General features: G+C 39.1%; 1 protein-coding gene across 16 annotated transcripts in view; it reads right to left on the bottom strand.

The window, feature by feature from the left end:
- The window catches only part of CARMIL1 (capping protein regulator and myosin 1 linker 1), a 340,308-nt gene that overhangs the window by 164,498 nt on the left and 163,761 nt on the right, over positions 1-12,049 (bottom strand). For all 16 annotated transcript variants that reach the window (XM_003311043.6, XM_530908.8, XM_009450613.5 and 13 more), the window contains 3 exons: positions 5,489-5,586; positions 5,075-5,145; positions 4,775-4,848 (listed from right to left, as the gene is read on the bottom strand). In XM_003311043.6, the coding sequence (XP_003311091.2) occupies positions 4,775-4,848; positions 5,075-5,145; positions 5,489-5,586 (243 nt within the window). The remainder of the gene's footprint in view (positions 1-4,774; positions 4,849-5,074; positions 5,146-5,488; positions 5,587-12,049) is intronic.

Below are 12,049 nucleotides of genomic sequence, written 5' to 3'. Positions count from 1 at the left end.
TAACTGCCAACCGGAGCAGGGTGGTAGACAATATTTAAGTAATCTGACAGGCTTTCTAGAAATAATCCTACCTCGCAGGATTCTGATTTGCTCCACCAGAGCAGATCACTCACCATCCCTTAAAAATCCTTTATTCTGGGACTATGGTTTGACTGTAGAGTATCACATCACAGAACATAAGCAAGACAGACACAGCCTAGCCCTCACTGAATTTCCATTCCAGAAGCACTGATGGTTTTAAGGACTGTTACAAATGGATGTTTCTAAGTATGAAGACTAAATATAATGGTGAGAAAAAGTGGAATGAAAAAATAAAGCTTTGGATGATGGCCAGTCAGGAGAGCTTTCTTATTGACTCTGAAACAAGTACAGCTTTCTCTAGCTGTAATATGAAGTTCACAGATCTCGACATACAAATGCATGCAGAATCTAATTTTAATAAATATAAATGGCAAACAAGGTTGCTTGCTTGTATCTGAATTATGTTCAAATAGGGGACATATGTTCAAATATGTTCAAATAGGGAACATAGGAACCAACCATCACAGTGGGAAAATTCATGTATACATATGAGAATGACTCCCCATATTTGCTAACAAACTCCAGCTCAACACATAGCCCATTTGATGTCTTTTCTGACACCTCCAAATTTTCTAATTCCTCCTCTCCATAACTCACACCTTGATGAGAAAAATACCAGTAGAGGTAAGAGAATAACCCACACACATCACATCAACTTATGCCACAATGAATCCTACAACTGTACCATTTAAGTGCAGACTGATACCTTCATGAATTAGCATGTTGAAGCTTCTACTACATCGAAATAATCAGCCAATAAAATCTGTTGTAATTCAATTAGCAAAATACTATCAAAGCCCATCTAAAAGGACTGAGAACAGTCTCTTCATATATATAACCTGGCTCTAATTTTAATAGTAAGACTAGTAAAAAACAGTAAAAAATTTTTTGAATACCATCTATTTTTTAATATTTAGTTATTGCATTCCAAAGACTACCATAGTAATATTTATACACATATTATAAAACAAGGAGAAATATTAAAATAAGTCAATAATATAAAGTTCCACTACTTTTTTGTAGCCCATCTTGGATTTTTCTCTAGGTACATACATTCCACATTAGAGGTGGCTGATCTAGAGCAGGTATCAGCAAACTACAGCCCGTGACACCTATTTGTGCAAATACAGTTTTATTGGAACATAGCAATACTCATTCATACATTGTCTAGGTCTGCTTTCAAGCTACCACAGTGGAATTGTATAATTGCAACAGCAACTGTCTGGCTCATAAAGTCTAAAATATTTACTATCTGGTCCTTGACAAAAAAAAAGTTTTCCAAATCCTCCACTAGAGTCTCAATAATGACAAATGTCCCTCCAGCCCCTTAATTAAGCAAGAAAAGTAGATGATTTGGGTCTACCCCACTAATTCAGTCTTTACTGATGAACTGAAAATTCTCCAACTAAGGAATTAGTAAATAATTTTTCTAAAAGGTTTGACAAATTTCTCATGCTACATATTTCAGGTAACTGTATTTAGTGGCTTATTTAAATATAGTTTCCCTTTGCTGACAGATTAATTAGACGTGGTGGGTTAGTTGGTGGATGAGACCAAATTAAACATGGTGGATTAGCTGAAAAGTTTAGCACTGACCCCATACATACCTATCAATGCTATAAAAATCATTATGGCATAATAAAGTAAGTCCAAAAAAAACGCCTCAAGCTGCCCTACAGTATCTTCACTCTCGTAGGCCAGATTTCTCCAAGGATGGACCCTTGGGGACCCTGAGATTCATTCAGGAGGTTCACAGGTTCAAAATCGTTTTCATAACAACTCTAAAACAAACTTATCCTTTCACTGTGTTGCCCTTTGCATGGAAGGTGCAAAAGCAATGGTGGGGAAAACTGCTAGCACCTGAGCACAAGCCAAGGCGGGAGTCATCACTGGCACAAGTTCCTAGTTTTTTAAACAAACATCAATTTCATTTTAGAATGTCCTCAGTGAAGCAGTAAACATTACTCATTTTATTAAATTTTAGCTCTTGAGTACAAACATTTTAATATCCTGTGTAACAAAACAAGAAGTAAGTTCAAAATGGGAAGTATGTTCCTCTATATATCAAAGGGATCACTGTCTCAATGTAAAGTGTTTGTGTGATAGTTGCATTTTTAAGCAGAACCAGCTCCTTTTTTTCAGTGGACCATCACAAAAAAATGACAACGTATAGTTATTTAGATTTGGGATTTGGTAGACATTCCCTCTAAAATGTAAGAAGTAATCTGGTCACTTCAAGATATCACTTCACCTGATAATATGGTTTGTTTGTTTTTTTCCAATAGTAAAATTGTATCTTTCAAGCAAAAATTTAAATTTTGGAAAACTTTTGTCTGCTACTATGAGCTCAACAGCTCTGAAGTACTTCAAAAAACTTTTATAATATCAGTGATGATAGTTATGAAATGTCTTTCTTTTTTCTTTTGCTATTATACAAGAGGAAGATACTTGAAAGCTATGTATAACTCAATGAACCAATATTTTCTAAGTTACCAATGTACAATGCTACAAAATTATGTATGGATAAGACCCAGTCAAAGGATAAGATAGACCAAACAGACTTTAATGTAACAAAATACAAAAAAGTTTATTGATATGGTTCTGATTCTACATTGCAACTTATCTTTAAGAAACCACCACTTGTTGAGTTTTGGTGAAGTACCAAGGAAGAATAGCCACAATTATGTGAAAAGGCTATTGAAAATACTTCCTTTTCTAACTACCCATCTTTAAGGCTGGATTTTCTTTTCATACTTCAGTCAAAACAACATATCACAATTTTGTGAATGCAGAAGTAGACATGAGCATCCACTTGTCTTCTATTAAGTCAAACATTAAAAAGATCTGCAAAAAGATAAGCCAATGCCACTCTTCTTGCTGATTTATTTTTGTTTTGGAAAATATATTTACTTTTTCATAAAAACAGTACCTATGTTAGTACGTAATGGTTTGGTTTATTAGTGTCACTTTTTAATTAATAAATATTTCAAATTTTAGTTTTAATTTATAATATTGTAAATACCAATGTTTTGACCCACAAAAACCAAAGATCGATCATTTTTAAGATTGTAAAGGGACCAAAAACGCTGAGACCAAACACTGGAGGACTGTGAACTTCTATCTTATTCCACGTGCAATTTTCTTGTTTTATTGGAAAATACTTACAAAGTAAAATATTTTCCCTTTTTCTTTCTCAGTTCACTTTTTTATGAGCTACACAGGAAACATCTTGTCTAAATTTGAAAGTATAAAGTTGCCTCACTTATAGGAAGAAGGAGAACTGCTCTAAGCAGGAAAAAAAAAATTGCCTGAGAACTGGAGGCTTTAGGCCCATCAGCCACAACTACAGACACAGCTGAGCCTGCTTCACCATCTTCCGTAGTCCCAGGCTGTGCAAAGAGGAGGTATATCCAGCTAGTATACTTTTTCCCTGGCCGATTCAGTTGGCTAGAGCTCTTCAGGGACCACACTGCAATTCTGGATTTCCTGCCAGGTAGGTGGAAAAATAATTCAAAACAGTATTCTGGGGGGGGCAAGATGCTAGTGATGAAATGACATATGGGCAACAACAATCCTCTGTGACACTTCAGTTGTCCAAATGGCACAAATGATATAGCTGGAATCCCAGATTTCTCTCCCAATTCCAATCAAAGAGAAAAGATTTATTGGGTTGGAGTTTATTAAGTAGGGCTGACCCCTGCCTACCTGCTACTAATTTATTAAGTAGGGCTGGAGTTTATTAAGTAGGGCTGACCCCTGCTACCCCTGCTACTAATAAGTAGCAGCACATCCAGAACTGAAGAGATTGGGATAGGCCAAGATAAATTACCAGACATTCTGGAATAGGGCCGGGCTCGACTGTTAGAGAGCAAAATAAATTTGCCAGGTCTGCTGTGCTAAGAGACATGGGGAAAAATGAAGCTTTTCTCTGAGGTCTGAATCTCACAAGCCATAGCCCTAAATATATTCAAGTCAAGATCTTAAACCTAAAAGTTTCTCAAATAACTTGTAACAGGTTTCATGACTTTATTATCACTATCACATGGCAGATACTGGCAAACTGATTTTCACCAACATACACATATACACCCTACCAATGCCCAATTCATAAACTCTGAACTAAAAGTCATATCTCAGAATTCCAGTATTAAAGTTCATCCTTGAAAAAATGTTCTAAATGGCAATTAGGTAAAATAATACTACATTTTATAGACAGGGTAGAATAGACAGACTTTTGTAGGCTGACATAAGAACCTAAGAATTATACTGTTTTTATGGTAAAATTCAGCACATTTTCTAACTACGAACTCTGGATTTTGGATACACACATGCACTGTGGACCTCCACAAGTCATCCACAGTGATAAACATATTTGAAACTATAACCTGAAAGGCAAAAATCTAGAGATTCTTAGATTGTACTGATTCCTCTTATAAAACAATTCTTTGGAGATAATGTACAGCCCTAAGTGCCAACAGAGAACTGCAGGAAAGAGAAGAGAGGGGAGAGGGGAGAGGGGAGAGAGGAGAGGAGAGGAGAGGAGAAGAGAAGAGAAGGAAAAGAAAAAAGAAAAGAAAAGAAAAAAGAGAAAAGAGAAGGGAAGGGAGGGGAGGGAAGGGGAGGGAAGGGGAGGGGAGGGAGGGAGGGAGGAAGGGAGGGAGGAAAGGAGGAAAGAAGGAAGGAAGCAGCTTACCTGTGGTCAAGATGACTAAAATCTTGTAAATTCAATTCCCTGGTGTCTTGGGTAAGATAAATTGTATCCACATCCTATTTGAAATGTAATTCAGTCATGTCATCAGTCCATGCAGATGACCAGGAAAGAAAGAGACAGTGAGAATTAGACAATGACAATGGCAGGTTTTTATGTAATCTGAGAAGTGAAGATTTTAAGTGAAAAATAAATGAAGGGAAAAAAAGAAAAACAAGCCAGCCAAACATTAGAATATTCTCCAGGAGTGTGTGTGCTCATGCACATGTACACAGACATTCTTACCCATTGTACTTCTTCCCTGTATGAAAATCCAAGCCAGTCACAAACACAGGCATACATCTGAGAAAATCCACCTGAAACATACAACAAAAACACTGACAGGTCTTTTGTAAAATGATGTTTAAATTAAAATTTTAAAGCTTAAATATGGCCAATGTTGACAGTGCTGATTATCCTTTTCCTTTTTAGGGGGGAAAACAGCAAAGATTCTCCTCCCTGTTCTATAGTAAGTACATAGCAGGATGCAATACAGCTTAAATATAGGACTTTTGTCCACCAATCTAAAGTCTGTGCGCTGCTAATTACACCTTGAAACTAATTGCACCTTTACAGTAGCACACTAGGAATAGACTTAACTTCCTGGCAGGGGGATATCCATCCAGCTATTCACATTTCAGTTTTAAAATGCATGCTCACCACAGGGGCCCTGCTCAGCCACGGTCTGGCTGTCCCACAGTGCCTGGAGACTAGCCAGGCGCTCAGATGGCTCCATGGAGACTTTTTTCATGATTCTCCTGTAAGATCAACAACAACAACACATTTCACAAACCACACTTTTTGACTGCACATAGAAATAAATTTTGTCACATTCCTTTTTCTTCAACAAAGATGAGTGTCACTTCAATTTCAGTTTTTCTTCAATTTTTCAATTTTCAATTTTTTTGAGCACTAGAGAGCTAGAAATCTAGAAAACATAACAATAAATCCCTATAACTTTCCTTTGTAGATGAAAGGTATTTAGCAATGCAGTCTCCATGTTATAGTTTTATAATGTTAGATTTTGTTAGAATAGTTTGAAAAGTGTGCTCCACTTAATGAATTATTAGATTACATGTATACCAAATATAAATTACTAATTTTCAATTAATTAAAGTAAAAATCTCTTCTGTCCTTCTATAGTGCCTTGCACACATGTCCATCAAGAAACTGATCAAGTCATACTGGAATAGTTGTTCCTTTTGCTACCTCTTCCCCTGGGCCATGATTCTTCTGGGGCAGAGAACATATGCAGCTCCTCCCAACCCCCCATCCTCCTCCTCAGAACCTAACAAAGTTCTTGCCCACACATGCAGAGACAAGACAGAGTAGTGGTTAAAAGTACAGCCAACCATCCCAAAGTTTCCTTTTTCAGGAACTGACACATTTCTGAATTTGTCAGTTTCTGAGATGCTATCCCATAGGGTTATTGTGAGAAAAAATGATAATAGTACCTATCAAGTTATTAGAATAACCCCCCCAGGGCTGAGCCTGTAATTCCAGCACTTTGGGAGGCCAAGGCAGGCGATTACTTGAGCCCAGGAATTCAAGGCCAGCCTGGGCAATGTGACGAAACACCATCTATACAAAAATTAGCCAGGTGTGGTAGTACGTGCCTGTGGTCCCAGCCACTCAGGAGGCTGAGGATTGCTTGAGCATGGGAGGTAGAGGCTGCAGTTAGATTGCACCACTGCACTCCAACCTAGGTGACAGAGGGAGACTCTCCAAAAAAAAAAAAAAGAAGAATCCCTGGTGTGTGGTAATGTCAATATATGTTAACTGATACTGTCATTAGTTATCACAGAGTAATCATTTAATGAATAGTTTATGAATTCATTAATTCACTCAAAAAATTTTTATGAAAGATCTACAGAGTGCCAAGACCCAAAACCAGGTACCAGGCATACAATCATGATTAAACACAAATGCTGCCCCTGCCCTCGCAAAGCTAGCAGTCTACTGTGAGAAACAGACGAATAACCAGGCACTAGTGGAAGAGAACTAACACAAGGAAAGTTCAGGGTGAAAGCGAGGGCAAAGAAGGGGCACTTAGCTTATTCCCTGGTGAGGAGAAGAGGTGGGACGTAGGGAGTTGGAAATGCTCTTTGGTATAAAATATATCTCTGCTAAGACCCACAGGAGGGCAAAAAGAGACAATCAGGTGAAGCATGGCGAGAGGAGGTGTGAGCTAGGGGCCAGGAAAGTGTTTCAGATAAAGGAACAGCACACCCCCAAAGATGAGAAAGCCCATGCTTACCAGAAATTCAATCTAGTTCAAAATAGTTGGCAAATGATGTGTGATAAAGAAAGGAGTAACAGAAGAATCTGGGGAGCAAGGCAAAATCCCAGGCCATGGTGCGCCTCACAGGTCAAATAAAAGGATTTTGATTTTATTCTCAGGGCAATGAGGAGCCATGGCAGACTGTAAACAGATGAGTACGTGATGATTAGATGGGCACTGTGAACAAATATCTGCCTGTGTAGGTATTTGCTCTCAATTTTCTACAAAATTGAGAAATAGAAAACATAGCTTGAAAAATAAAAAAGAACTTTCCAGGTCTGTTAAGAGTCCAGCTGAGAGTGAAGATCATGGATTCTTGGTGGTTCAGGGCTAAATAGCTGTGGGATTTCCTCCTGCAGCCCTCAGCAGCCCAAATGTATATGGAGAGGTGGGCAGCTGGCTTGCTGCAGGATGCAGGATTTCCAGGTGGGTGTGTCAGAAAAACAGTGTGGACAGAAGGAGCAGAGGATACTGACAAGGCCTAGGTGAAGTCATGGATGTTGTGGGCTGAGCAGTTAAGAATGGACAGGAAGGCAGGATGGGGGTGGCAGAAGAAGAGAAAGCCAAGCCACCCCCAGTCTGGAGGCCTTGAAAAAGTCCAAATACTGGTACTTCCAGGGGAGAGGAAGTGAAAGGCCGTAGTCAGAGGGGGAGGGCTGTTTTTTCACCACGGAATAAGCTGTTCCAGGAGATGACAAGGTCATGTGGCCACAAAAGCAAGTGGAAGTAGGGTAGAGGTGAAGAGGTCATGAGCTGTGAGGAAGGGTGTCAGGGCGTCAGTCACCCAGTACCATGACAGGACGTGGGTGAGAGGTGGTGAAATAAATATATTAACTTGTATTGAATATAGTTTCATCTTTAATGATTTCAAGGCACTCTGCTACATACAATGCTCTCAGTCATCCTTATGAATTTCCATCACCTTGCAGAGACTGGAAGAAAATGTTCCCAGTTATTTACATTTTCTGATTGAATGGATGTATTCCAGATAAAATATGCTAGGGCCTGGGAGGTTGCCTGGTTGGGTTGTTCTACTCCTGGAGAAAACCTCAAATACATATCAAATCATTTAAATACATTCTGTTGGCATGGAAAATATTCCTCCTACTTCTTTGTAAGTTTTATGACTAAGACATAATCAGGTTCCGACATACCTCATTTTATTGTATTATACTCACAGGTATTGCATTTTTTGCCAATTGAAACTTTGTGGCAACCTTGCATTAAGCAAATCTATCAGTGCCATTTTTCCAACAGCATGTGCTCACTTCCTGTCTCTGTGCCACATTCTGGTAATTCTCACAATATCTCAAACTTCCTCATTATTATAATATCTGTTTTGGTGATGTGATCAGTGATCTTTGATGTTACTATTGTAACTATTTTGGGGGACCACGAATCACACCCATATAAGACAGCAAACTTAGCTACTTAAAAGTGTGTGTGACCTCACTGCTCCACTGACAACCATTCCTCTCTGTCTCTCCCTTTCACCAAGCCCATTACTTGAGACACAACAATTTTGAAATTAGGCCAATTAATAACCCTGCAATGGCCTCTAAGTGTTCAAGTAAAAGGAATAGTCGCACATCTCTCATTTTAAATCAAAAGCTAGAAACAAGCTTAGTGAGAAAGGCACATGGAAAGCCGAGACAGGCTAAAAATTAGGCCTTTTGCAACAAAAAATTAGCAAAATTGCAAATGCAAAGGAAAAGTTATTGAAGGAAGTTAAAAGCGCTACTTCCATGAACATGTGAATGATGAGAAAGTGAAACAACTTTATCCCTGAGATGCAGAAAGTTTTAGTGGTCTGGAATGAAACATTCCCTATGCCAAAGCCTAATCCAGAACAAGGCTTTAACTCTCTTCAATTCTATCAAGGCTGAGAGAGGGGAGGAAGCTGAAGTTGGAAGCTACCAAAGGTTGGTTCATGAGGTTTAAGAAAAGTTGTCTCCATAACGTAAAAGTACAAGATGAAGGAGCAAGTGCTGATGAAGAAGCTGAAGCAAGTTATCCAGAAGATATAGTTAAGATCATTGATGAAGATGGCTACACTAAACAACTGATTTTCAATGTAGATGAAAGAGCCTCCTACTGGAAGAAGATGTCATCTAGCACTTTCTTAGCTAGGGAGAAGTCAATGTCAGGCTTCAAAGCTTCAAAGGACAGGCTGCCTCTCTTGTTAGTGGCTAATGCAGCTGGTGACTCTAAGTTGAGGCCAATCAGTGCTGATGTTCCATTCCAAAAACCCAAGGCCCTTAAGAATGATGCTAAATCTCCCTGCTTGCACTCCACAATAGAACAAGAAAGCCTGGGTGATAGCAGATCTATTTACAGAATGGTTTACTGAATATTTTAAGCCCACTGTTGAGACCTACTGCTCAGAAAAAGAGATTCCTGTCAAAATGTTACTGCTCATTAACAATGCACCTGGCCACACGAGAGTTCTGATGGAGAAGTACAAAAAAATCCATGTTGTTTTCATGCCTACTAATTCAATATCCATTCTGCAGCCCATGGATCCAGGAATAGGTTTGACTTTCAAGTCTTATTAAGAAATATATTTTGTGTCTGTAATCCCAGCCGAGGCGTGTGGATCACGAGGTCAGGAGATCGAGACCATCCTGGCTAACATGGTGAAACCCCATCTCTACTAAAAATACAAAAAAAAAATTAGCCGGACGTGGTGGCGGGCACCTGTAGTCCCAGCTACTCGGAAGGCTGAGACAGGAGAATGGCATGAACCTGGGAGGCGGAGCTTGCAGTGAGCCGAGATCACGCCACTGCACTCCAGCCTGGGTAACTGAGCAAGACTCCAACTCAAAAAAAAAAAAAAGAAATATATTTTGTAAGGCAATATAAGTAGCCATAGATAGTGATTCCTCTGATGCATCTGGGCAAAGTAAATTGAAAACCTTCAGAAAAAAATCACCATCATAGATGCCATTGAGAACATTCATGACTCACGGGAAGAGGTCAAAATATCAACATCAACAGGAGTTCCAAAAACGTTGATTCCAAACCTCATGGATGACCTTGAAGGGTATAAGAGTTTAGTGGAGGAAGTAACTGCAGATATGGTGAAAACAGCAATAGAATTAGAATTAAAAGTGGAGCCTGAAGATGTGAATGAATTGTTGTAATCCACGAAAAAACTTTTAACAAATGAGAAGTTGCTTCTTATGGATGAGCAAAGAAAGAAGTTTCTTGAGATGGAATCTACTTCTGATAAAGATACTGTGAACATGCTGGTCATCAGAGAAATGCAAAGCAAAACCACAATGAGATACCATCTCACACCAGTTAGAATGGCAATCATTAAAAAGTCAGGGAACAACAGATGCTGGAGAGGATGTGGAGAAATAGCAACACTTTTACACTGTTGGTAGGACTGTAAAGTAGTTCAACCATTGTGGAAGACAGTGTGGCGATTCCTCAAGGATCTAGAACTAGAATTACCATTTGACCCAGCAATCCCATTACTGGGTATATACCCAAAGGATTATAAATCCTGCTACTATAAAGACACATGCACATGTATGTTTACTGCAGCACTATTCACAATAGCAAAGACTTGGAACCAAACCAGATGTCCATCAATGATAGACTGGATTAAGAAAATGTAGTGCATATACTCCATGGAATACTATGCTGCCATAAAAAAGGATGAATTCATGTCCTTTGCAGGGACATGGATGAGGCTGGAAACCATCATTCTCAGCAAACTATCACAAGGACAGAAAACCAAACACCGCATCTTCTCACTCAAAGGTGGGAATTGAACAATGAGATCACTTGGACACAGGGCAGGGAACATCACAAACCGGGGCCTGTTGGGCAGTGGGGGCTGGGGGAGGGATAGTATTAGGAGAAATACCTAATGTAAATGATGAGTTGATGGGTGTAGCAAACCAGCATGGCACATGTATACCTTTGTATCAAACCTGCATGTTGTGCACATGTACCCTAGAACTTAAAATATAATTTAAAAAAAAAGACACTGTGAACCTGGTTGAAATGACAATAAAAGATTGTTTTTCTTTTTTTTTTTTAACGTCCCTTGAGTCATAACAAATGATTTAGAATATTTTGTAAACTTACCTGATAAAGCAGTGGGAGGATTGAAGACAATTGACTCCAATTTTAAAACAAGTTCTACTGTGAGTAAAATGCTATCAAACAGCATTGCGTGCCACAGAGAAATCACTCATGAAAGAAAGGGTCAATTGATGTGGTAAACCTCACTGTTGTCTTATTTTAAGAAATTGTAAGTCCAGGCGCAGTGGCTCATGCCTGTAATCCCAGCACTTTGGAAGGCTGAGGCAGGCGGATCACCTGAGGTCGGGAGTTCGAGAGCAGCCTGACCAACATGGAGAAACCCCATCTCTACTAAAAACACAAAATTATTCGGGTGTGGTGGTGCATGCCTGTAATCCCAGCTACTCTGGAGGCTGAGGCCAGAGAATGGCTTGAACCCAGGAGGCAGAGGTTGCAGTGAGCCGAGATCGTGCCATTGCACTCTAGCCTGAGCAACAAGAGCAAAACTCCATCTCAAAAAAAAAAAAGAAATTGCCACAGCCACCCCAACTCTTAGCAACCACCACCCTGATAGTCACAGCAGCCATCAGCTTCCACATAAGCAAAACCTTCTCCAGCAAAAACATTACAATTCACTGAAGGCTCAGGTGACTGTTAGCATTTTTTAGCAACAAAGTATTTTTAAGGTATATATATTCTTCTAGACATAATGCTATTGCATACTTTAGTAAACGTAACTTTTATATGCACTGAGAAACCAAAAAGTTCTTGACTCACTTTATTGCAATGGTCTGGAACCAAACCCATAGTACCTCCAAGGTATGCCTGTTTACCTAATACATGTCAGATGTCATTAATTTCTTCAAATTCCGTGTAAATGCACAAGATCTACAAGTGCAGCA

This window comes from Pan troglodytes, chromosome 5 (assembly GCF_028858775.2).
Source record: "Pan troglodytes isolate AG18354 chromosome 5, NHGRI_mPanTro3-v2.0_pri, whole genome shotgun sequence".
Classification (NCBI taxonomy): domain Eukaryota; kingdom Metazoa; phylum Chordata; class Mammalia; order Primates; family Hominidae; genus Pan; species Pan troglodytes.
This window is presented reverse-complemented; position numbering and strand designations above follow the sequence as displayed.